This window comes from Aythya fuligula, chromosome 2 (assembly GCF_009819795.1).
Source record: "Aythya fuligula isolate bAytFul2 chromosome 2, bAytFul2.pri, whole genome shotgun sequence".
In the NCBI taxonomy this organism is placed as follows: Eukaryota; Metazoa; Chordata; class Aves; order Anseriformes; family Anatidae; genus Aythya; species Aythya fuligula.
Genome location: NC_045560.1, coordinates 145,862,035 through 145,884,631, shown reverse-complemented (window position 1 = coordinate 145,884,631; position 22,597 = coordinate 145,862,035). Strand labels below are relative to the sequence as shown.

Below are 22,597 nucleotides of genomic sequence, written 5' to 3'. Positions count from 1 at the left end.
GAATGGGCTAAAGTTGCACCAGGGGAGGTTTAGGTTGGGTATTAGGAAGAACTTCTTTACTGAAAGGGTTGTGAGGCATTGGGATGGGCTGCCCAGGGAAGTGGTGGAGTCACCATCCCTGGAGGTCTTTAAAAGACGTTTAGATGTAGAGCTTAAGGATATGGTTTGGTGGAGGACTGGCTAGTGTTAGGTCAGAGGTTGGACTTGGTGATCTTGAAGGTCTCTTCCAACCTAGCTGATTGTGTGATTCTGGATAAAGATGGTGAACAGAGGAAGACTGAGGACCCCACGCTATGGCATGACTGTACCCAGAGGCGACAATGGCACGTTCCCGATGCCCTTTTCGTGCCCTTCTCCCAACAGAACCCCCCCTTTTGCCCAGTTAGGCACAGCAACGCCATGGCGCTCAACCCCTAGCGGTCTGCACCCTCCAACAACACCCCCACCACCACCACCCCACTCTCTCCTCCCCATGCCGTGACCAACAACCCCTCCATGGGCCCTGGCGGTGGCAGGGGCTCTGTCGGGGACTACATTTCCCGTGGAGCCCAGGGCAGGCGCGGCCCCGCCCGGCTGTCAGCGGCCGCGCTGCAGGTTGAGCGCGGCGGCTGCAGATGAGCCGAGCCCGTGCGCGGGCGGGGCGGGGGGGGGCGGCCGGGGCAGCGCCGCCGGGACCGGGACCGGGGCCAGGACCAGGACCAGGACCGGGTTTGGGGTCGGGACCGGGCTCGGCGCACTATGCGAGGCCGGGAGGATGGCGGTGGAAGGTAAGGAGGGCTCCGCGTCCCTTCGCTTCGCTGCCCCCGGGGGCCCGCCCGTTGTCTCCTCCCCTCCGGGCTCTCACCTGCGGTGTGGGGTTTGGGGTGGGGGGGGCGCCCCCCCAAAAAAAAACTGGGGTGTGGGAAGGGAGGCAGGTGGGGTGGGGGCATGCAGAGCCCTGGGGTCGGCCCCGAGGTGCCGCCCCGGCGGGTGGGGGCGGCGGGTCTGCGCCTCCTGCCCTCCCTCCCTCCTTCCCCTCTTCCTCCCCTCCTTCCCCTCTTCCTCCCCTCCTTCCCAAATTTCCCCCAAGGCCCTGAGCACCCCCCAGGGCTTCTGCCCCCACTGCCGACCCTCCGTGCCTCCCCCACTGACATGGTCATGAGCCCCAGGCAGCCCCCGGCCCGGGGACGTGTGTGCCCCTTTTACCCCCTTGCCCCCCTGCCATCCCCCCCCTTTGCCTCCTTTTCCTTCCCCGAGCAAGAGGTGCCCAAATTCAAGGGGACAGAGCTCAGTGAGCAGCCCGGCTCCCGAGACAGGTGGCTGCATTGTGGAGGTCTTCTGGTGGGCGCGTGGTCCCTCTCCGTGCAGCTTTTGGGGAGGTCATGGAGCGATGTGGGTCGGTGTGTGGGGACAGGTACATCTTCCCCCTCACTGTCTGCCTCTCAACTTCCCTGTTTTCTAGCGTTCAGGGCCCATCTTGCTCTCCTCTGTGCCTGCAGGAGAGCCGTAGGAGTCCACGGTGTGACAACCAGCCACGCAGCCACCCCCTGTGCAGAACTCGGGGTATGTCGCTGTTTTGGGGGTGCTCGCCTTCAGGCAGCCCTCGTTCAGCTGCTTCTCAGGTATGCTGAGATCTGTGGCTCCATCTGAGGCCGTCTGTGTCCATGAGGATCATGCTGAAGCTCTTTAAAGTACACAAGTGAGCAGCACAAATTAGTGCCGAGCTGAAACTTGGCCAGTGGACACCTCAGCATCCCTGCGAACCAACTTCCTAGGCAAACTTATATTAAGGTAAATAAAACCCCTGTGTCTCAAAAGGTGCCTGTCCCGAGATTTCAGCCTCTCCTTAAGCCAAACAGATTCTTTATGCCCAGGGTGCTTTGCTGAATAGCAGTTTTGGAGACTGTAACGGTGGAAGGAAGGTAGTGGTCCTGGATAAAAGCATCTCTTCTGCTGTGGCAAAAACTTAGCAGTGTGAACCACGCATGCGTGCCTGGTAGTGGGTAAGTAAATGAAATGGACTGCCATGCACCAGATGGTTCATACGCCAGCAGCAACCCCTCTTTCTGTGTGTCATCCTCCTTTATTCACTTGGAGCCCTTCTCAGTCTGTTTGCTAGATTTTTTCAGGTCTGTAATAATTCCTGTCATATCTGCAGTGCCTTCCATCTGAGAATCTCGAAAAGCTTGGTAAATATTAATGAAGGAAAGCTCTGCTAAACCTTTGGGAAGCAGTGCCTCTCCTTTCTCCCGAGCTGATTTGGGATTTGTTTCCTCTTTAACCCTTTCTTCCCGTTTCCTCTCTCCAGGATGCATCCATGCTGTGGTCTCTCAAAAGAGGCCTTCGTGTCTGCATGTCCCACTTTCCCCTCGCTTTGTTTGCTTCCTCCCTCGACTTTTCTTGCCTTTGTGCTGCTGCACAGCTCCGTCCCTCTCCCTAGCACAGCGAGGTGATTCCTTACTTCTCCAGCACAAGGAGCCTTGTGGCCGTGACTACTTTCTGTCAATGCAGTGCGTGCACGTTTATGTCCCTTTCTTACCCTTAATTTTCTTTTGGGACTGGGCTTCTTTGTGCAAAGGCGCTTAATAGCGTGCTTTTATCTTAATGCATGCTCCACAATATCGGAGCCCTGGGCGTGGGCCGTGTGCTTTTCATGACCTGTGCCTCTTGGCAGGTAACACGTGGCCCTTTTGTTAGGGAAGCCCAGCTCACCCCGTGTTCCTCATGGCTCCTGTCACTACACCATGTGGATTGCACTCCAGGCAAAAGCAAAGCTGCTGTGGAATTTTCCAAATTTAAAGAGTTTTGGAGAAAAAATGCCAATTTGCTGAACTCGATGTCTTGGACTTAGGGAACACAAACTGCTTTTTTTTTTTTTTTTTTTTAGTTGATTTGTTTGTTTTTGTTGGAAAAAAATGTTTTCCTGCTTTGCTGCTTGGGACCTTGAGAGCATAACCTTGTGCACATCAGCTCTGGAAGCCTGGTAATAAGGAGGGCCCTGAAAACCTGGCTTAAGTGGAATGTGTCCAGCCTCTCCGGCTCAGCTGGGAGCTTGGCTAGCGTGGACTTCCTGGGACTTCAGAGCTTTTTTTTTATTATTATTTATTTTTTTTAGTGTCACGAGGCTTCTGGACTGCCAGGCCTGCTTGCTTCTCGTGCGGGCTCGCAGGCGGCTGGCTCTAGGACACGAGTGGCAGGGAGTGGGGGGGTCCCTGGGGGCAGGAGGGAACCACAGGTCCTGGAGCATGGGAGTTCCTGGCCGGAGCCAGCATCCGCTGCCTGACCAGCGCTGCCACTGCTATTGTTCTGGGGAAAACAGCCTCAGCCACCAACCCAGAGACTTTTTTTTTTACCCTCTTTCATTTCAGAAGCGCTCCGTGTGGCTGAAATGGCAGCATTTTGTAACATATAGTTTGAGGAGAATCTTTAGGGGAAAAAAAAAATCGGACTTTATTTTAACAACCTGTTGAAATCTTCCTCGGGTTTGATTATTTTTAATGCTGTCTTAGGACGAATTGCTGGAGTTTAGTTATGGTAACAAATGTCCAGCAGTTTACTTAAAGAAAACATCCCAATTTTTTATTATTTTTTTTTTACCAGAATAGCTGACAGAGATGGATTTGCAAATATGAAATAGGAATTTGGAGGATCCCAGAGTTCTTTGGCAGTTGCATAACGCGTACCTGAGCGGGGGTTCAGAGGGACTCAGCCAAAATAGTTTGATCTTGGTTTGCCCTACTTGTCCTGAAAGAGATCTCGTGGCCTGGGTGGTCCTTCAGGCTCATAGTATCAGTGCTTGGGATGGATGAACATATCAGAGTCTGTGTGGGGAGAGAGAGTTTGCTCTCCTTAACACGAGCCCATCTAGATGGGAGCACTGCCAAGGTAAGGCTAATTTTAGACCTAGCAGTTTTGACAATGTTCCTTTAAGTGTTTTCCTCCCTCTAGTAAGAATGAAAGAACTAGGTCAGAGCCAGTTGAAAAAGGCTTTTGATCCCTGCAACAGTGTTCTCAAAAATATATTATTATATTTTTTGCTCTTGTGCAGCAGAGGAAAAGGGGAAGAGAGAATGGTGACTTCCCCCCCACAATGCTTCTTGCACAGGAAAGCAAGAGACTGACAGCAGCCAGCAGCTAATGTATGTGTGCAGGTAATCCCACACAGTTCTGTCAGCTCCCCTGCAGCTCTGACCTGCAGCATCTTGGAGATTTCTGAGCAAAAAAAAAAAAAAAAAAGTGCTAATTATGTCACGGAATTATTGCCTAGCGAGTGTTCAGTGAAGCTTGGTCTAATGCCTTCTCTTCCATGCGTGTGCTTTGGAAAGTATATGCATATGTTCATTGCTAGTTTCCTCCTGAAAACTGATGGAAAAATAAACTCTTTCCTGTCCTATGGCTCTTCTGCAGTGGTTGATCTGCCTGCTGGAGAACATTTTTCACTAAGAAGGAGAGACTTGCTGACATAAAATGACAGAAAGGCTCTGGCCTTGCCCCGTGGCAGTCCTGAAGGAGACTGGAGGCTCGAAGGAGTTGGGAGTGTAACGGGGTCTGGAGCCAAGGCTAACTGCTGCAAGACTTGAAGTTTTTTTGCAGCCTGTAACTGACTTCTGTCAGAGCAGTCCTGAATTTCAGCAGTGTGATACACCTGGGTGGAAAGCTTGCAGTGCTCAGCCAGCCCCGGCGGATATTGAGTGCTGCCATGTGTTTCCTCAGAGCCTTGCGATACGGTGAGCTCATAACTTGCAGTGCCAGCGCTGCCAAGACTGTTAAAGCAAGTTCAGGACCATCAGAAAGGGAGCTTCTAGTTTTAGTGTAGGCGCCCATCATGCTGTCCCAGAGGGTGCTCAAAAGTACAACTGTCTTAACAAGTTTTCAGTTATTCGGCATTTCCTTGTTCCTAAACCCACTCCAGGCTCAGACCAGATATCTGCACACCTAAGATGTCATGGAATCTGATCTAATACGTGGTTTTTCAGCACACTTAACTCCTTGCCTAGCAAAGAAGTCACAAATCCTGCCATCCAAAAGGTCTGTGCTTCCATCAGTGCTTGTTTTCTTTAATAGTTTCCAACCACTCCTTAGCTTGAAGGGCTCAGGAAAGCTTGGAAAGAGCTGCCAGTTGGAGGCAGAGCTGATATATGTGTCTGCCTCTCCGGCTCAAAGTGTCCCCTCAGATTGTAGCAGAGGAGATCGATAGGACCAGTGTTGGAAGCACGCACAGGACAGGCAAGAGGAAGACCTGAACTGCAGCCTTTGATCTTTGTGCTGCTTCTGTATGTTGCTTGGTGACTGTTTATTGTAAAAATGCCTCAGCAGTTATGGGTTTCCAGGCTGGAACATAGCTCCTCTTCCACCCCCTTCCACATGGCTGTGTTCCTGTTGGGCAGTAACATCTGTGCTCCTCTTTCTTGCTCAGCAGCAGCCTGATTTTGGAGGATAAGGCTTCCCTTCGTGCCCCTGCCTTAGTGTGCACACAGCTTGGTGGCCATGTGCTCCTCTGTCCTCCTCTGAACCACTCCTTAGCAGCTTAGAGAGGAAAGATCTACCTTTGAAAAGTCAGCTCTGTTGCAGTTCCTGCATCTTTGAAAAGACAGATAGTTAATGATCCTTCTCTAGAGGAATACTGTTACTGTCTAAAGCCAGAAGTCTGTTTTGGACTGCAGGCTCTCATCAACAGGTGCATTGTGGCAATCAGACACCCCCAAATTAATCTGGTGCAATGAAGAGTGGCACTATGCTAAAGTCACCTTGGGTGAGTTTAGACTGAGTGGCAAGGGGATATGATTTCAGGTTGTGTGCTCATTTTCCTCTACCTGCTTTTAGAAATGAACTCACATTAGGCAGGAATCAGGCAGTTTGGGCTTGGCATATCACTGCGTTTTCCTTGGAGGAGATTTTGCTGTAGCACAAGAGTGTACCTGAAAATTCAGAAGTGTTTTCAGGTCAACCAGTTCCATGACTGTTTGTTCTTACCCTTTAAAACACCTGGAAAACTCCAAAGCTCCAGGAGGACATTGATTGATATAAATTGGCTGTTCTGATGCAATGGAATCCCATCCCAAGGATCAAACTTGGCTGCTGGTGGTGGTGATGTATGGGCGAAGGAAAGAATGGTGCTTTGGAAGTTTCTTCACCAAGAAGAGAAAGTGAGAGAGCGAATGACAGAAGATAGATGTTATTTGCATTTCCTAACATGCTGCTGGAAAGCACTGACAACGCCTGTAGTGACACTGTAGGATCCCACATTTATTTCTTAAATGGAACTTATAAAACAGGATTTTTCTTTTTATTTATTTTTTATTTTTTTTAGCAAGGTAGGTAACATAAAGGAGGCTGTGTAGCTTTGTTCCTCCCACGGGTCGGTTTATGAGGGCAGGGCAGGCTGTTTGGAGCCAGTCTCTTGGACTTTGCAGGACTGCTTTGTCACAAAGGTTACAACAGGAGAGCAGCAGCAAGAAACACTGTGGGTGAGGCATTGCAGCCAGGCGGTGTCAGAGCTGCAGATCGGTTAGGGGTGCTATGTCTGGTTCTGGTGCTAACTTTCTGTGTTGTCATGGCTGAGACAGCTTTAGCCTCCATGCTTTGGCTCTGTCCCATCTCTCTGGTCTCTCTTCTTGCTCACAGTGTATGATCTTTGAGGCAAGGACCCTTTCTGTGAACGAGAGATGCTCAAAGGTTGGACTGAGCAATCCTATGTTGAGTTATTTTTTGTGAAAGCTGTTGCCTTTGGCTGGCATACAGGTGTTTAGCCTTGAAGATGAACAATTGAACTACTCATCGCTAAATTATGTGCTCAAAGCATGCAGGGAATGTAGAGGGAGTAGTTCTGGAAGGTGCCAAAGGCAAAGGTGGAGGAAAGGGCCAGAAAATTGAGTAATTTTGAAGTCTTCTGGAAGTGTCTGGTTGGTCATGGTCAAAATAGCAAACGGAATTTAGGAACTATGAGGAAGAGCTCAAAAAAAAAAAGAAGCAAGGAACAGTTTTTACTACTTCTTTGGATATTACTCTTCTATTCTCAGTGCTCCATTCAGTTTTTCTTGCCACATCCCCAAAACGACAGAGGGCTGGAAAGACTACAGGAAAGGGCAATCAGCTGGTTAGAGATAGGGCATGTTTTCTGAGGGAAGGTTCTGATTCTTTAACCTGGAAAGGAGATGACCACAAAGAGAATCCTTAGACATTAATGAATGGTTTGGAGAAGGTGAAAAAGGATCTGGTTCACAAGGCAGAACAATGAAGGTATGGGCTTTTGTGCTTAAAAAAAAATAGTTTTTCAAATTACACGATTCCTAAGTTCAACCTTGGGTCATTCCTAACATGCCAAGGCAAGTTTAGTTCATGTGTGTGCCCTTAAGCGATGGCATATGGGGCTAGACTTTGTCTGACCCATCCTGATGGCTTTTATGAGAAAATCTGACTTGTGTGCACCCAGAACAACCCCACTCACCACAAAGAGCCCGATTTGGATCGAGGCTGTAGGTTCCCTCCCCTTTGTGCTGCTCCTGGGCGAAGCAAGCAGGTGGGCAGCAGGACTGAATATGGGCTGAAGTGAGCTCTGCATTCATCTACAGGATACAAAATGCTTGCAGGGGATATGTGGATGAAAAGGAAAAGGGCTTGAGGAGGAAATTTGGGGTGGATTTTAGCCTGTCTTTAGTGCAGTTTTTGGTTTTCTTTTGGTAGAGAGCATTTAGCTGAGTTGATTTGCTTCTCTGAAAATATCCCAGCAAAAGCAAGAAACAGACTTTAATAATGCTGTTTCAGAAATAAAAGGAATTTTAATGTGTGTAAATAGAAGCTTTCTCCTGGATTTTCCTCCAGCAAAATAATTGCATGCTCTCAGCTAATGGTTTGTCACTACAAGAGTCAGCTGTGGTACTGGAGGGAGTAGGACACAGTGGTATGAGTAAGCTGTAGGAGGTAAAGAATTTTGCTGGGGGAAGGCACGAAGGCATTTCCAGGCTCCTTCGTTAAATGTGCAAGGGAAGGGACAGCCTTGAGGACCGACAAGAGGTAACTTAACAGGCAGCTGAGAGAAAGCCAGGACTGGAAACAGAAGTCAGCTGCCAGATTGTGACTAGTTATGCTAGTGGGAATGGGTAACTGTTTCTTCCTCTGCATTTTGATGACTTTGTGCATCGTACGTAGGACGGGGAATAAAGCCTGGGTTCACAGCTGAGTTGCAGCCGTTTCTGTTGCACGTGCTCAGCAGACAGCAGCTTTCACTAGGTGCAAAGGCATGAAATCTGTGGTGTGAGGGGGACAGTGCACTGCTGATGCTGTAACACCTGTGTGCATCTGGGCTGGGCTTGGGACGTGCTGGATGGGCTCACTGGGCTCTAACATGGTAGGTTGCAGAATTAAGTAGTAGTGCGGTTGGGACTGGAGGCATTCATATAAATAGAGGTTGTGGTGGACTATGGCTCGCTAATCTCTGCAGCAAAAATATTTAGGAGCTCATCTAGTGACCACAAGACAAGTTTGATCCAGGAGTAGTGGAACCAATGAAGACTTGTTTCTCACCCAGCTGAATCATAGCATCATTAAGGTTGGAAAAGTACTCCAAGATCACCTGGTCCAACCATCCCCATACCACCAATGTCACCACTAAACCATGTCCCCAAGCACCACGTCCAACCTCTCCCTGAACACCCCCAGGGATGGTGACTCCACCACCTCCCTGGGCAACCCGTCCTCGTGCCTGACTGCTCTTTCTGAGCAGAAATGTCTCCTCATTTCCAACCTGAACCTCCCCTGGCACAACTTGAAGCCATTCCCTCTGGTCCTATCACCAGTTACCTTTGAGAAGAGGCCGACCCCCAGCTTCCTACACCTTCCTTTCAGGCAGTTGCAGAGAGCAATGAGGCCTCCCCTGAGCCTCCTCTTCTCCAGACTAAACACCCCCAGTTCCCTCAGCCGCTCCTCACAGGACTTGTGCTCCAGGCCCTTTTCTATCTTATTTTCTGTGTTCACTCTGAAATCCTCAGTGGGCAACAGCCAGTGGTATCTAGTCGGGAGTTTGCACAAGTTGTTTGGTGATTGACTTCAATGTACGGTGGATGCTTTCCCTCCAGTGAGAGCATTAATTCAGCTCTCTTCCTCTCTGTCCACCTCCTGATTTGTGCTTTTCATGCTCAGGCCTCTTACCTCCTGCAACATCCTCTTTGACTGCAAAGCTGTGCATCTCACAAACCTGTCTGAAATCCAGAGTTGTTCACTTTTCAGCAGAAGCTTTGCAGATGCTGGCATAAGCCGCCTTATTAACTAAGGGTAAGATCACTTTGCAAAACATACTTCAAACAGTGGATTACAGCATAAGAGAGTTCATTATATGTTCTTGTATATACATGATGCATGTTACTTATTGACCTTTATTATTTTTTTTTTCCCCACTAAGATCCCTTTTACTATAAGCTAATTGCATAGCTCGCTAGTTCCCTGTCTTTGTCACCATTTTCGTCCTATATACCTGCCCAGGGTTTATGATAGACTTGCCTTACCCACTGAACTGGCCCGTTTTTCAATGAGCCTCTCTGTTGCCATTGTGAATTCAAGAGCTGCTCACACCAATTGCACATTTGTTAAAATAGAATGAAAAAATGCTTCAGAAATAATTTTGCTGCCCAGCCCTTGTCTCTGCTTTTCATCACGCGGGCCTGTGGCTGTTACAAAAGGCAGACCTTGCCTTGCTGAGGCTCTGGGGCCTGTCTAGTGATAGCCAGTGCAGGCTGCGTCCCGAAGAGCAGGTGGAACAGAAAGCTTTTGGTTTACAGCGTTAATACAATCTGTGAAATCAGAGATGGAAAGTGAAGGAATTGCCTTACATAAAATAAATGAGTAGTTTCCAGTAGGAAAATTCTCAAAAATGCAAGAGCAAATTTCTTTAACTGAGTAGACTCGAGTGCATATAAATCCTGGTGGGACGAGGGTCTTTAAAGGCAAACTTAATGTATAACAAAAGAGGATTTCTTGTTTTGGACTTGGTGTTCCTGTTCAGTAGACAAGTAGGGAGTATTTCTCCTCTTTATACCCCTAAGATTTGCATGAGCTTCAATTAAATTACAGAATTATTTGCTCAGTTTGATTCAGACTGAAACTGCTGAGATACTTGTTCTGGTTTTGTGATATATTTCTGATGCTACACAAAACTCATCAGCTGCCTCTTACAGCTGAGGTGTAAGGGAGGTATGTGGAGTGTAGGCAGCTGAGTAATGTTTTTTCCCTTTTTGCTTTTGCCTTTGCCTTTAGTTTTGGGCATTCTTTGTGTTTTTTTTTTGTTTGTTTGTTTGTTTTTTTGGAGAGAGTGAATGGCTTGTGGTATTAATTGCTGTGGTACCATGACATCGCTACTCAGTTGCCTAGCTAGAGAGCTGCAAGCCACGTTGGGGATGTGGGTACTTGAGGCTTTGTCTTGCTCTCTTGCTCTCCCTGCCAGCCTGAGCTCTGAACCCAAACCACCTGGTGCAGCTCATTGCTAAGACCACTTTGCAAAACTCCCTGCAGCCCAGCCCTGGGTTTTGGCACAGCCTGTTTGTATTTGTTTCATGCTCATTCCTGATGCTGACCAGCAGAAACAGGCAACTTGGCGTTGGTATTACTTTAGCAAAATACTTCAGGGCTTCACCTGTCAAGAAGGTTTCTGGTAAGTCCACATTATCAAAGCAGAACAGATGCTGACTGACTTGGGGCTTCTAGGTCTGAGTGAATGCTGCTGAGACCGTTAGACAAGCAGCTTGGAGAAACATCTAGGCAAGATTTTGAAGGTACTTCCTCAGCAGGATGCCAGCAACCTGGATGGCAACATAAGCAGCAGGATGGATTCGTGTGAGGCTTTGACTACAGCTTCAGCTGGCCCAAAGTGATGAATTGGTGGGACTGTGTGGGTTTACGTTAGCTGGAGGTTGCACTGCATGGAGAGGTAATTCCTGCAGGCAAAAGCCAGACAGTTTCTCAAACTAGGAACATTTTGATGAGGCGGGTGGACCATCCACAGGGGTTACAGAAACAGATTACTGTGAGAAAAGTTCCTGCTAGATAAAACAGTCAAAGTTTCCTATATTTTGTGGCACCAATTAAGGTCATCTGTATTGGTGGTTTTAATCTTTTTTTTTTATCCTTTTAAAAATTGTAGAAGTGGTAACAACTGCTCAGGTTTGACAATCTTGGGAATAATCCTATATTTTCTAGGGGTGTTTAGAATTACTAATGCAGTACCAGCTTCTGGAAATTGGGGAAGGGCTTTGATGCAACTCCTTCTTTCTTGCTCGGTCAATGCGAGCAGCCATCTGTCTGGAGCAAGATCTGTTCTGTGTCAATGCCTCCCTGATTCTGATCAATATAATTGAAGTGGATTGTGAGTGATACCAAGCAAAAAGCCCAGTGGTTGCTGTTTGACCACTCAGTATTGAAATGCAGCACCTGGAAGTGTGCAGGAGCCTGGCAGAAAGAGCTGACTGCAGAATTTGGATGGTTGGAGATTTGATTGGCCTTTGATGAAGAACCGAGCAAAGATGGAAAGGTGGATTTTGTCAACACAGCTCCTGGCATTGTGCAGCTAAGTTTATGGCACAAATACATGAAATAGAGCTTGGACGTTTGCAAGTGTTTTACATTTTAAAGTTTTCTAATGGTTCAGAGGTCGGATGGGTGTCTCCTGTGTGCGCTTCTTGTCTCTAGAGAGCAAAAGCTAGCACATGACTGTGATGCACGCAGAACAGGGCAGATGAGTAAGAAGATGCTATTTTTACCAGATCGCTTTTCAGAATAGAGCAATTGTTATTGCATGCAACTCCAGCACTTGCCAAGTATGCTTTAATGCAGTCTTAATTGATCTCCTTAAAATTTTGAGCAGCCAGCAGTGTTCCCACTGAAACAAGTAGCTCAGAAACATTTGACGCGGCAGGCAGCGGAGCACACAGAGGTAGTGATTGATCCTGGGTTTGATCTGCTACGCCTTGAGCCCCCAGATGGAGAGCCTGACTCCCCATCTGGCCATGCGAAACTTTGGATGTATCAAGGCTGACTTCTGAAGAGTGCCTTAAGGCTCGTCTCAAGGTTTTCGGAGTATCCTCTAGACAAATGCTGGGCCTCCTCCCAGATGCCAGCAGCTTGCTGTGGCTGTTGGTGACTGTTTTGTACCATCAGGCGTGCTCAGACAAGCTGTCTCCTGGCTGCTTGCTGTCCGTGAGGCAGACGTGGAGGGGAGGAAGGCAGCTAGGGGAGCAGAGCCTTCGCATTGCCCTGCGAGCTCCTTCAGAGCTGTGTACACGTGCCGGAGGGGAGCTGCGTGGGCGCGGGGCTCTGCTCCCCATCAGCTTCTGGAGGGCAACAAATTCTCCTGCTCTGTCTGCTCAGAAAGGAGCTGGGTTTGTGTTCTAGCCTATGGGAAAAATACACTGCGTCGCTTTAGTTTTCTTCCTTCCCTAGTCTTTTAGGGCACATGTGGTCGTTTTTCCACTTTGGGTGCTCATTTTACTGTTTTCTCACAGTTCCTGACCCTCCTAACTTGGCAGATCTAAGCAGCCTTTCCTTTAAAGTTCTGGAATAGGAGATATTTTCCTGTAGATTCGGCTCTGCCATTGAGGTAGGAGTACAAGAGCACTCGAGTACCTTTGTTTTTAAATAATGGTCGGTTTTCTAAATGTAATCTGTGATCTCTGTCATTGTGGCTGCCAGCACCATTTGTCATGCGCTTGTCGCTCCAGTGCTGTACGGAGCACCCAGCCCCAAAAGGAGAACGTTCCCACCACAGAAAGCTTTCAGTCCAAGTAAAACAACAATTGCTGGGAAGCATGAGGACAGACACGGCATTAATCAGCTGTCAGGTGGGGTTTTCAGCACGCTGTCCTGCTGGTGGGCATAAAAGGAAAGGAGAATTTCAGCAATCTGGAATGGGATGGAGACTTGTTACTGAGATGCAGAGATGATGGATGGAGTAAGATTAGGTTCTGCTTCAAAATCTAATGATGCTACTGACGTGTATGGTATTAACTGGTATGGAGTGGGGTTTGGTGGCCTGATGGGCTTCTGGAGTCTACGAGTGCTGAGATGGATTTGACCTGGCAGAACGAAGAAGTGCTGGGACTGCTGTCAAAGCAGTGGGACAGGGAAATGCCAGAGGGTGGGGGAAGGTGGTGGTAGCCAAGGGCAGGGTAGAGAGAGGTAGGAGCCTGGACAAGTAATTTAGCAAGAAACTCCTTTGTCTATGGTTAGAGAGAAGAATCTTTGTCAGACGTCCGGGAAGAGATGAGCTCTGCAGTTTGGGGTCAGCCGGGAGGGTCAGAGGAGTTGGGCTGTGATGAAGTTGGTGATTTGAGATCTGCTTAGATCAGTTCTAGAGGACTTCAGCCCTGGAAGCTGTCAGCCCCTTGAGCTTTGCGTAGTCAGTCCTGACGTTGTAAGCCAGTCTTATCTGGCTGAAATTATACAAGGTGCTGATCTGAGAAGAGGGAATGCTGTTACCGTCCAGACCTTCACCTCTTTCCCTGCTTTTAACAAATCCTGAAGGGGAGCAATTATGGTTTGTATTGACATTTCTTTAAAAAAAAAGTGAGAGCTCTGCCTGCTCTAGAAATGAAAATAAGGGATTTCTGTCTGCTAATGGAAAGTAACAGAGTGCAAGAGAATGCTCTTTCCTTCTTTGTCTCCTAGCTGAGAGCTGGAGGCAGCACTGGAGAAAAAGCAACAGAGCTGGCCACCTGATGATGCCTCCTGACAGATATTAGCTTTGCCAAGTGACCGAGGTGATATTTATTCTCACTTCTGCATGTTCTCCTCCGGTCTCCCAGTGCTGAGGCTGCCAGTCCAGGCTTAGTGGTAAGCCAAGACTGTGCTGGGGGTGAAGAAGGAGAGTTGAACTCTTCCCTTCTCCCTCTCGTCCCAGAAAATACATTAAAAAGTTGTTTCTTTCTCCCACCCTAACACTGATAACTTCGGAAAAGTCTTTTCTGAGGCAGTCCGTGTTTCTTTTGAACAGTCACATCTTTTCAATGAAAAGCTAATGGGAGCACATGCAGTTGCCAGCAGCCTCTCCAATTTATTTTTCCTCCCGGATCCTAAAGCTTGGATAACGTGGTTATGCTACCACGTTACCAGAAAGCTGGGTCGCTTGCTCCCCGTGCTGCACAGCAAATTGATGCTGTAACCTAGAAGGCTTTCCTTGTCGTGCATCCCATCCTCCCCCCGAATCTGTATTGTTTGGGGCCACTGGGAAGGGAGGGGTTGCAATCCACAGGAAGCTTGCTGCTGGCAGCCTTCTTCCAGCCAGCTCGAGTCCCACTGGGCTTTGTGATTTCTCTCTGGTGAGCACTGGAAGGAGGCTGGCAGCCACAAGCTGCACGTTTCTGGATGCTGCTGTGGTGTGTGAGTGTTTGGAAGGTGTGCTCAGGAGTCCTCCTGTTGGGCTAGGTAAAATCATTGCAGGAAAGACAGTTTGATACTTACTTTATGGCCCCCATTCCTTACCAGGCATCGTTCACTGCTAGTTTCCAGCCTCTGCTTGAGCAGGGTGTGCTGGAAGGGAGTGCTTTTACGGGGTGGTTAGGGTATCTCCCTTTCTTTTTGTGCAGGAGGGGAATTGCAGTCTTAAATCTGACTGCTAACAGGACAGCTTCCGTATGTATTGGGCCATGGAAAAGTCTGTCTCGGTGGATCACATCTATTTTTTCTGTAGTCTGGAGGGTAAAGTAGTCATTAGTAATTACTTTTTTTCTTTCAGGCAGGTAAATATGATCTAGAAGAGATAGATCATGACGGGTGAGTATGATTTAGGGGAGAGGGAATTTTTTAGTGTCCTAACGCACACTAGAATGTAAATATAAACCACACAACACTCCCTTTGAAACCTCCCTTGGGAGATGAAAAGTGTTAAAGACTCCATCATAAGTCTGTCAGGCTTGTGGTATGGGAACATAATGGCCACGCAGCCAGAGCAGGTGAAGCCTGTAAGCTTCGCTGCAGAAGTAAAAGGGTTTTGACATTTCTTTCTGTTGCAGATAGAGGTTCAGTAAGGGAAAAATCAAGCAGCTGCGTTCAAGTTTAGCTCCACTGCGGTCTTGTAGCCATGATAAAAGTAAAATCCAGGGAGAGGTAGGTACGGCGTGGATCTAGAAATAAAGGGCTCAAAAGTTAGGAAATGCTTCTCCTGAGATTATTAAGGTTGAAGTGTTTGTATTTTGGATTGACTGAGTGGTGTGGCTGGGAGAAGCAGTAGGAGGAGAGGAGTGCCTTGCAGACAGCCGTCTGTTCTCCCTCCTCAGCAGTGAGGGGCCATGTCAGAACGAGGAGACTTGGGTTTTGCTCTGCCTGCAGCCGAGCTCCAGAATCGGTTTGAACGAAGGAAGAGAGGCTTTCAAATAAAAGAGCTGCAGCTAGACTTAAAGAAGAACTGTTCAGAGCTGCCTTGGGAAACTGGGCTCTGTAACAGCTCTCTAGGAAGAAATTGCAGATGCCTGGCCTGCTGAAATGAGACAAGAAGATGGCAGATATGAGCCATGCAGACTGCTGCAGACCTCCTTTCCTTTAGGTTCTCTTATAGCAAGAGTGAAATTTAGTTCCCTTCCAATTTTTACTTTAATATACTGGTTTTCTGTGGACCAGCGACAGATATTTTTTTTTCATTCTTCTAGAGACAATGCAGTTTGTAATACAACGTGGCAATTCTTCTTTCCATCACTCAGTGTTGTTAATGAAATACCCTTCATAATATTCTCTTGGCTTGAACCTAGAATAAGTTTCCGTCCTTAACGTGCAGATGTAGTTACTGTGGTCCTTGTACAAATCACCCGTTGCTTACAAGTATTTGGGTGTTTGTGAAATCCCAAGGGGAAAAGGCAAATTTTTGGTGTTCTGGGTTCGCTTTAATTCTGCACCAAGAAATTTCTATTATTTAGGCCCAAAGTTTTCAGTTAAGATTTGGATTTCAGGTGTATGGATATTCAGTGGGTTGTAGGACCCTTTGCTTTCTGAGCCTGCTGGGGCCTGTTTTCCGTGAGAGGCTTTCGGAGCCGTTCACACGGCTGCTAAAACTGGCAGTTCCCATTCCTTCCCCTGCTCCCCACCCTTTGCGTCTAAGCCAAGCACGGGTAAAAGGGCAGCTTTTATTTCAGTTTCACATTGTTTTTTGGGTTTCTATCTGGGGCTGTGAAATATCTCACCACAGCATAAGAAGGAGGAAGCTGGGGCCATTAAGGGAGCTGCGCTAGACGTAGCGCAGTTACCCGTGAGCAGGAATACAAAAATCGGATCCGTGCATCAAGGGAAGTTGCCTCAGGATCCGTACGTCTTAAAATCTCTGCGTGTGCCAAGGAGGTTGTTAAGGCTGCTTCTCTCCGTGAGTGCTGGAACTGTGAAATTCCAGGCAGAAAACAATTAAACCACCACCATAGCTCTAAATGTGCATTTCTGTGGGATGGTTTGCATTTGTTTTCTTTTTTTTTTCCCCCCTCTGGCTGCTTTCCTTATTCTGCTATCATTAGTCCACACCTCATTATGTGCTCCTAGAGAGTACATCCCTCTTGCTTGTTAGGAGGGTGTGGGTGGTGATTTGCAGTGGAACAAAATGCTGAAGGGGAGATAATCAGCTGGGTAAGGCATTACTCTATGCACAGACCGACTCTCTGTGCACAGCTTACTTATCCCATGTTGGTTAGAGCCTTGCATGTTATAGGTAATGGAAAATGCAATAGAAAAACTTCAACTTACTTGACTAGAAAAGAGAAAAAAAAAGTGTGACTGAAGGATAAATACATGAGATAGATTGTTCTACACTAGTAAAAGTTGTAAGCTAGGGGACTCCGTAGTGATGCCAGGAGGATATATTTTGACATAGAAACTTGCACAGAATAGCCTTATACAGTGTTGCATTCCCTTGCATTTTCTTCCTCAAATATCTCACCCTGGATCCGTGTCAAGCTATGGACAGTGTTTTTGCCATTATCTGTCATAACTCTGTTACTGTATGGCATTTCTTAGTACTTTGTGATAAATGCTTGCAACATTTGGGTTCTTCTTTCCTAAGCAGTGTTTTGTCTTTTTTCCCCCAGCTATCCATTGCAATCTGAATCCGAATGGTATTGATCACCCTGTCCCCACAGAAGGCATTAATCTGCAACTTGAAGGTGAAGGAGGTGAATCGCCCTCTGCGAAGAACACCAGTGCTCCGAAAGGGCCCGAGTCAAAAGAGACCCCCAAAAAGCAACAAGTGGAACCAGAAATATCTAAAGTGAGTAGAACGGGATCCTTACTTATTTTGGTGAGTCTTTAAGAATCCAGGCATTTTGAAGTCCTGACTACTGCTTAAAAAGCATTCATCATCCTGTTAAAGACATACAAAGGTGCAAAAATAAGTCTAAGGAAGTGGGTGTTACAGAAGGGAGGTATTGCTGTGGAGTTTTTGCGCACACATCATGGACACTGCACTATTTTATTTCTCTCTGTGTGAAGATAATGATAAATAATGAAAATGCTCTTTTTCAGGCTTTGTGAAGACCTGTTTTGTGAATGATTTGAGTAGCAACCAGAATGGCAATGGATAGGGTTTTTGTTTTTTCTTTTCTTTTTGGTAACTTGTTTATTTGTTTCCTGGAGCAGGTAAAGGAAGAGAAAGGTTTAAACGTATGGATGTTTATATGGACAACTGAGTTCAACAAACTGTTAACTAATTTTAAGAAAAATACTCTGTCAGTTCTTCCATATCTGGTATGTCAGTGAATAAACACACTTCATAGGTGAATCATAAAGACAAATGAAGCATCTGCATCCGTTCATAAGCTGATGAGAGTTTTGCTATTTCTTTGTGTGCAATAGACGTGACTGTGAAGTGCAGGTGAATGTGTGTGCTCCAGACCCTTCAGGGATAGAACAATAATTTGTCACATATTGTTCTAGTTAAAAATGTATCTAATATGAGAGAATATTTTTTTTAAAAATACTAGTAGTTTGGGAGAGATTCTTTAAAAGCCCTATCAGTCTTACTGACCTGCCTAAAAGCAGTTTTTTTGAGGGGATGAAAAATGTCATTGTTACTGAATCTGGTACTTTGGGAGCTAGTAGTGCAAATAAATGACTGTTGCCATCTATCCTTTTTTTTTTTTTTTTTTTTTTTTTTAAGGACCAAAAAAGGCTAGGTACAGTAAGAGTATTTGCTACTGTCATCAATATAGTAAATCTTACAAATAATATGCATACAGTTACAAGGTATTTCACTTTTCGAACAAAATAGCATTAAATGTTTTGAGCAGTAGCCTTAACAATAAAGGTTTGGTATGAATTCTCCATTGGGATATTTGTCTAAAATACCTAGTTATGAATAAGAACACCTTACGCTCATTTCATTCTGTCTTTATCAGCTCGATCCAGTTGTTAACTCTATTAACTAGATCGAGTTCAAGCTGGCATTGATTAAAGTCTGTCTCTCTTTGGGCTCTGATCCAAGCGGGTCCTTCCCACCTTGGGGTATTCTATGAAAATCACTGTTATTTGTAGTCTGTTTTGGGGCTGGTGATCAAGTGCATTGATGATTTCTCTTGAGCCCTTGGAGAACAGGCTTGTGCTTAGTTGGAATCATCCAGTCGGTGTAAAGACCACCAAATATTGGATGGGCTTTGAGGCAAAGCTCAGCTAAAAATGTGTTTACCCAGCCTTTCACTTACAAAAGCAATCTGACTCTGCCCTGTTTTGACCTCACCAGATGCAGATCTGCCCTGTATTGAAAGCTCAAGTACGTGAAACTCGGAAGAGATCTTACAAGCTTAGGCATGAACGAGCTTAGTGATGCAATAGAGCTTCCAGATGAGAATGGGCTCATGTAGCTGACACGGAACACAGGCAGATCAGGCTTGTCTTTGCTTGCAAAAGACTTATTCTAGTGGAAAATTGGAATGAGATACATTGGTGATTTAATATAATGGAGCCTCTCTCTACTATGTGAGCTGTACCTGTTGGATTGATGGATGGGAAACCATTTCTGTGCTAGGGATAGACAGTAAAAAGAGGGAGTGTAGAGCTCTGAATGTAGTGAAATCAGCCGTTGGTTTCCTAAATCTGATTACAAGAGCTTTATTTAACGTGAGTTGGGCATTTTTCAGATTTAACAAAGAACTGGCAAAATAACCCCACCCCAAACTAAATTTTTTGCTTGATGGAATAAGCTTGGCATAATAATATCAAGCTAATGAAGTGGGCTGCTCTTTGTGAGTGCCTTGTTCATAACTTCTTTGTGTGTGTGTGCCTGTGTGTGGCATTAACTTTGTGACGTTTCTCATCTGGATTCATGTTATAGCCTGAGGTGGCCTGTCTTTTCAGACTAGCTCTACTTAAATGTCAAAACTGTGTTGCTTTATCCTCTAAAATGTGAATGTAGAGTTGGGATTGTCACTTGTGTGGCTTTAGGAGTTGAAGCAAGCTGTCATTATGAAACTTTATACATGCAATCATACCCGTACAGTGAAAAGATGAGAAGGAATAGAGGCAAGTATTGTAAATAAAACATTGGGGCAGATCCATTTGTTCTATATTTCCTCATTGCTCAGTTATTTTTAAAAAGGCTTCTTTGCAATCGTGTGCATTCAGATAATATTTAAACATGCTCCATATCCACAGTGGTAAGACATACATTGCACAAAGCATTGCAATGTATCGAATGCAATTTAGGCTGCCTCATAGACTTTCTTCTCTGCTTTCAGCTTTCTAATTTGTCTTCATTGGGACCAATTCCAGCACTTTAAACCCCTGGCAGCTCTAAGGTTTTGCTGTCCAAAGAAACAGAGTCTCCTTTCTAATAGAGCGTGTTCTTCTTTTTCTGTCTTCAGCTATGGTTTTGCAGAACAGTAATAATTCATGGGCTACAGATAGATTTAAAGTTCTTCTGCAGCTACTGAGTTGCAAATAGGGGAATACAAGTATTTGTTTCTATATCTGGGATGCAGACAGCAGAAAGTGTAGATTCATTGAAGGAGCTCTCATTTAGAAGCTCTTGATGAGTGTGGAATCTAATTTTCATAGGCAGAGGTGTGATTTTAAAGAATAATGGAGTCATGATCACAGTCTTCCTCAAACGCTGCTAAGGAACCAGCTAGTTATGTATAAAAAATACAATGAAGTCTGAAAAACGCCACAATTACTCATATTTAAACTGATGTGTTTCGTTCATTGAGAGGCTGATAATATATAGGAGATAATACAAATTAAAGAAATTATTGAAGTGTTAAAATAGCTTTATGTATTTAAAAGTGTGTGTTTATGGATACAAATATGTATACTTTCCTGGTTAGTAAATGATTTTCAGTGTTCAGATTGTATAAAATAATCAGTCTGAGTGGACAGTCTTACAGAGCAGAAAACTTAATTGGAGAAAGGAAGGATGCTTCACGTATATCTATCGATATAGATATAAAAATAGTGTATAAAATTCATTTAACTACCACCTTCTGCCTGTCATATGTGTTTTCTGGAATTCTTATCTTTATTTCATTAAAATGCTGCTTCTGGTTGCTATGGTCTGTTTGGTTTTATTTATTTTTTTTAATAGAACTCTACTCAGTAGTTCCCACTGGCCTGACTCATGTTTATCCAGAGATAATTTAGGGTACTGAGAGCTTTACTATACTTTTCAAGTCCCATATTTTTGTCAGTATAGGCTTTAACAGAGGAAGCCTTTCCTAACAAGGTTCAGAAAGGCCTCTCTTACAGAAGTGCTAGCTTTATCAAGGCTGCCCACATACTGCACTCATGAAGTGCTGTTCAGTGTGAGCGTGACCCCCAAATCTGGTCTGTCACTTATTAAAGGTCTGTCACTTATTAAAAGACTGTTTCTTAAGTAAGGTGCATATATCTGATGACACATATTGTCTCGTGTGGGAGCAGCAGTGGCAAATAATAGACCTTTTAATGTTAACCACTAGTTAGACTTTTGTGTTAGTAATAGCAGATTTTTATCTGACTTAGGGACAAATTAACAGTCCTTTAAAATGCTCATGAAAACTCTGGAAGGAAATTGGTAAATAGAGAGGTGTTTTGTCTTGCCTTCTGCTGATGACTGCCGTGTAGACACCAGTAGAGTGTACATTTTGTTAGAGTGTGGCTCAGTAACTCTTTCGGTTGCTTTTGCTTTCTTTAAAAAAAAAAAAAAAAAAGCTTTTTCAAAGTGACACTGAACAACACTGAAGGACTGACTGAGCTCACTACCAAGAGGATGAGCATTTATCACAGCTTTCTGGGCTCAGCTCAGGGTCGATGGGTGTGGAAGCAGCTCCTCTGGCTTCCTGAAGAGCTCTGCCCTGCTACAGGAGTACTTGGGGTGCACAGCATAGATATTATTTTGTCAGTTACTCAAAAAAAATCTCTAACAGAAGAACAAAAAAAATATTTTTCTGTAGAAAAGATCTCTAGGTTTTTTAATCAGTGGCTTCTGTTTCACAGTATTATCCTTTGTAGTCAAACTTATAAAATGAGTAGGATGAAGAGAGGGTTTTTGCCAAGCCGCAGTCCTGGTGATATGAGTAACGTTACATACATGTACGTATTCATAACAGCTGCTCAACCATTTTATTTTTTTTGTAATTGGTTGAGAAACATCAACAGCCACTGAGTGGGTTGGTTGGTGAAGCCTTACCATTTTGCTTTGTTTTCCAACTATTCCCATCTTCTTTGTGGTGGCCTCGTGGGGTATGTAAACAAGAACCCAGACTGAACTGGCTGAAACCCAAAAGGATTTTGGCCAAGTGGAGGTTGAGCGTGACCCCGTCTGGTCTGTTCCACTCAGGTGCTGAAATGTTTGTGGACACCTTTCTTCCTCTCTCAGCTTACAATTTGTTTGTGATCTCTGATGTCTGAAGTCTCAAAACTGTGCAGTGGACTCATATCCTGAGCGGTGAAACAGGAATGCTGGGTGACCCTGGGTGTTTCCAGCAGCTGAGGCTGATGTTTTTATCCCTCGCTGGCTGGCATGAAGTGCTGGAGGAACCCTACCTGTAGGGCAGAATTTAACTGCTTGGTACAGAATTTAAATTGTAATTAGCCAGGGAGACAAGAAACCGATCTGTCTGCTGCAGTCCTCTAAGTCAGCTGGTTGTAGGACAAATGCCTGATTCGGGGTCCAAATGTATTCCCAATAGTGTTTTTCCCCATTCTGCATCTTCCATTCCTGTTATGAATAGCGTTCTGTGATGCCCCATGTTTTTTTGCAGCAAGATTTCTGCATTCATTATAAAAGATCTGTCTTCTCCAGTTCATCGTGACTGCATACCTGGGGATTCGGAAATATCAGCTGCCCTGACAGCAGCTGCATGTAAGTGGGAGATCTTGCCTGACCTCATTTGTTGTGCTCTGCCCAGGACAGCGAAGGGAAAAGAAGGGCATCTTGCAAAGGACCATTATTCTTTTCCTTCCCTGTCTCAAGATGAGATTACTCTCCTACTGCTTCTCTTTTTTTTTCCTTTCTCCCCACAGGAATTCAAAATAACTAGCTCAGACTAATGCTTAGCTCTTTAGGTGGCTGTAAGTAGAGCAGATGAAATTTACTCGCAGAAGACAAGACCACTGTTGACCTTCCGAACTATTTGAAGAGATCCTTTACAAGTAAGGCCTATCGCTGCATCAGGATACCAGGAAGAGAAAATCC

General features: G+C 45.6%; 1 protein-coding gene across 2 annotated transcripts in view; it reads left to right on the top strand.

The window, feature by feature from the left end:
• The first annotated feature begins 688 nt into the window (after positions 1–688).
• SAMD12 (sterile alpha motif domain containing 12) overlaps positions 689–22,597 on the top strand; it is a 170,630-nt gene continuing 148,721 nt past the window's right edge. Inside the window, exons 1-2 of one of the 2 annotated variants that reach the window (XM_032181718.1) lie at positions 689–767; positions 17,022–17,200. In XM_032181718.1, the coding sequence (XP_032037609.1) occupies positions 755–767; positions 17,022–17,200 (192 nt within the window). In that variant the 5' untranslated portion in view covers positions 689–754. Of the gene's footprint in view, positions 768–14,693; positions 14,734–17,021; positions 17,201–22,597 lie in introns of those variants that run through there. The other variant, XM_032181719.1, reaches the window with a different exon arrangement.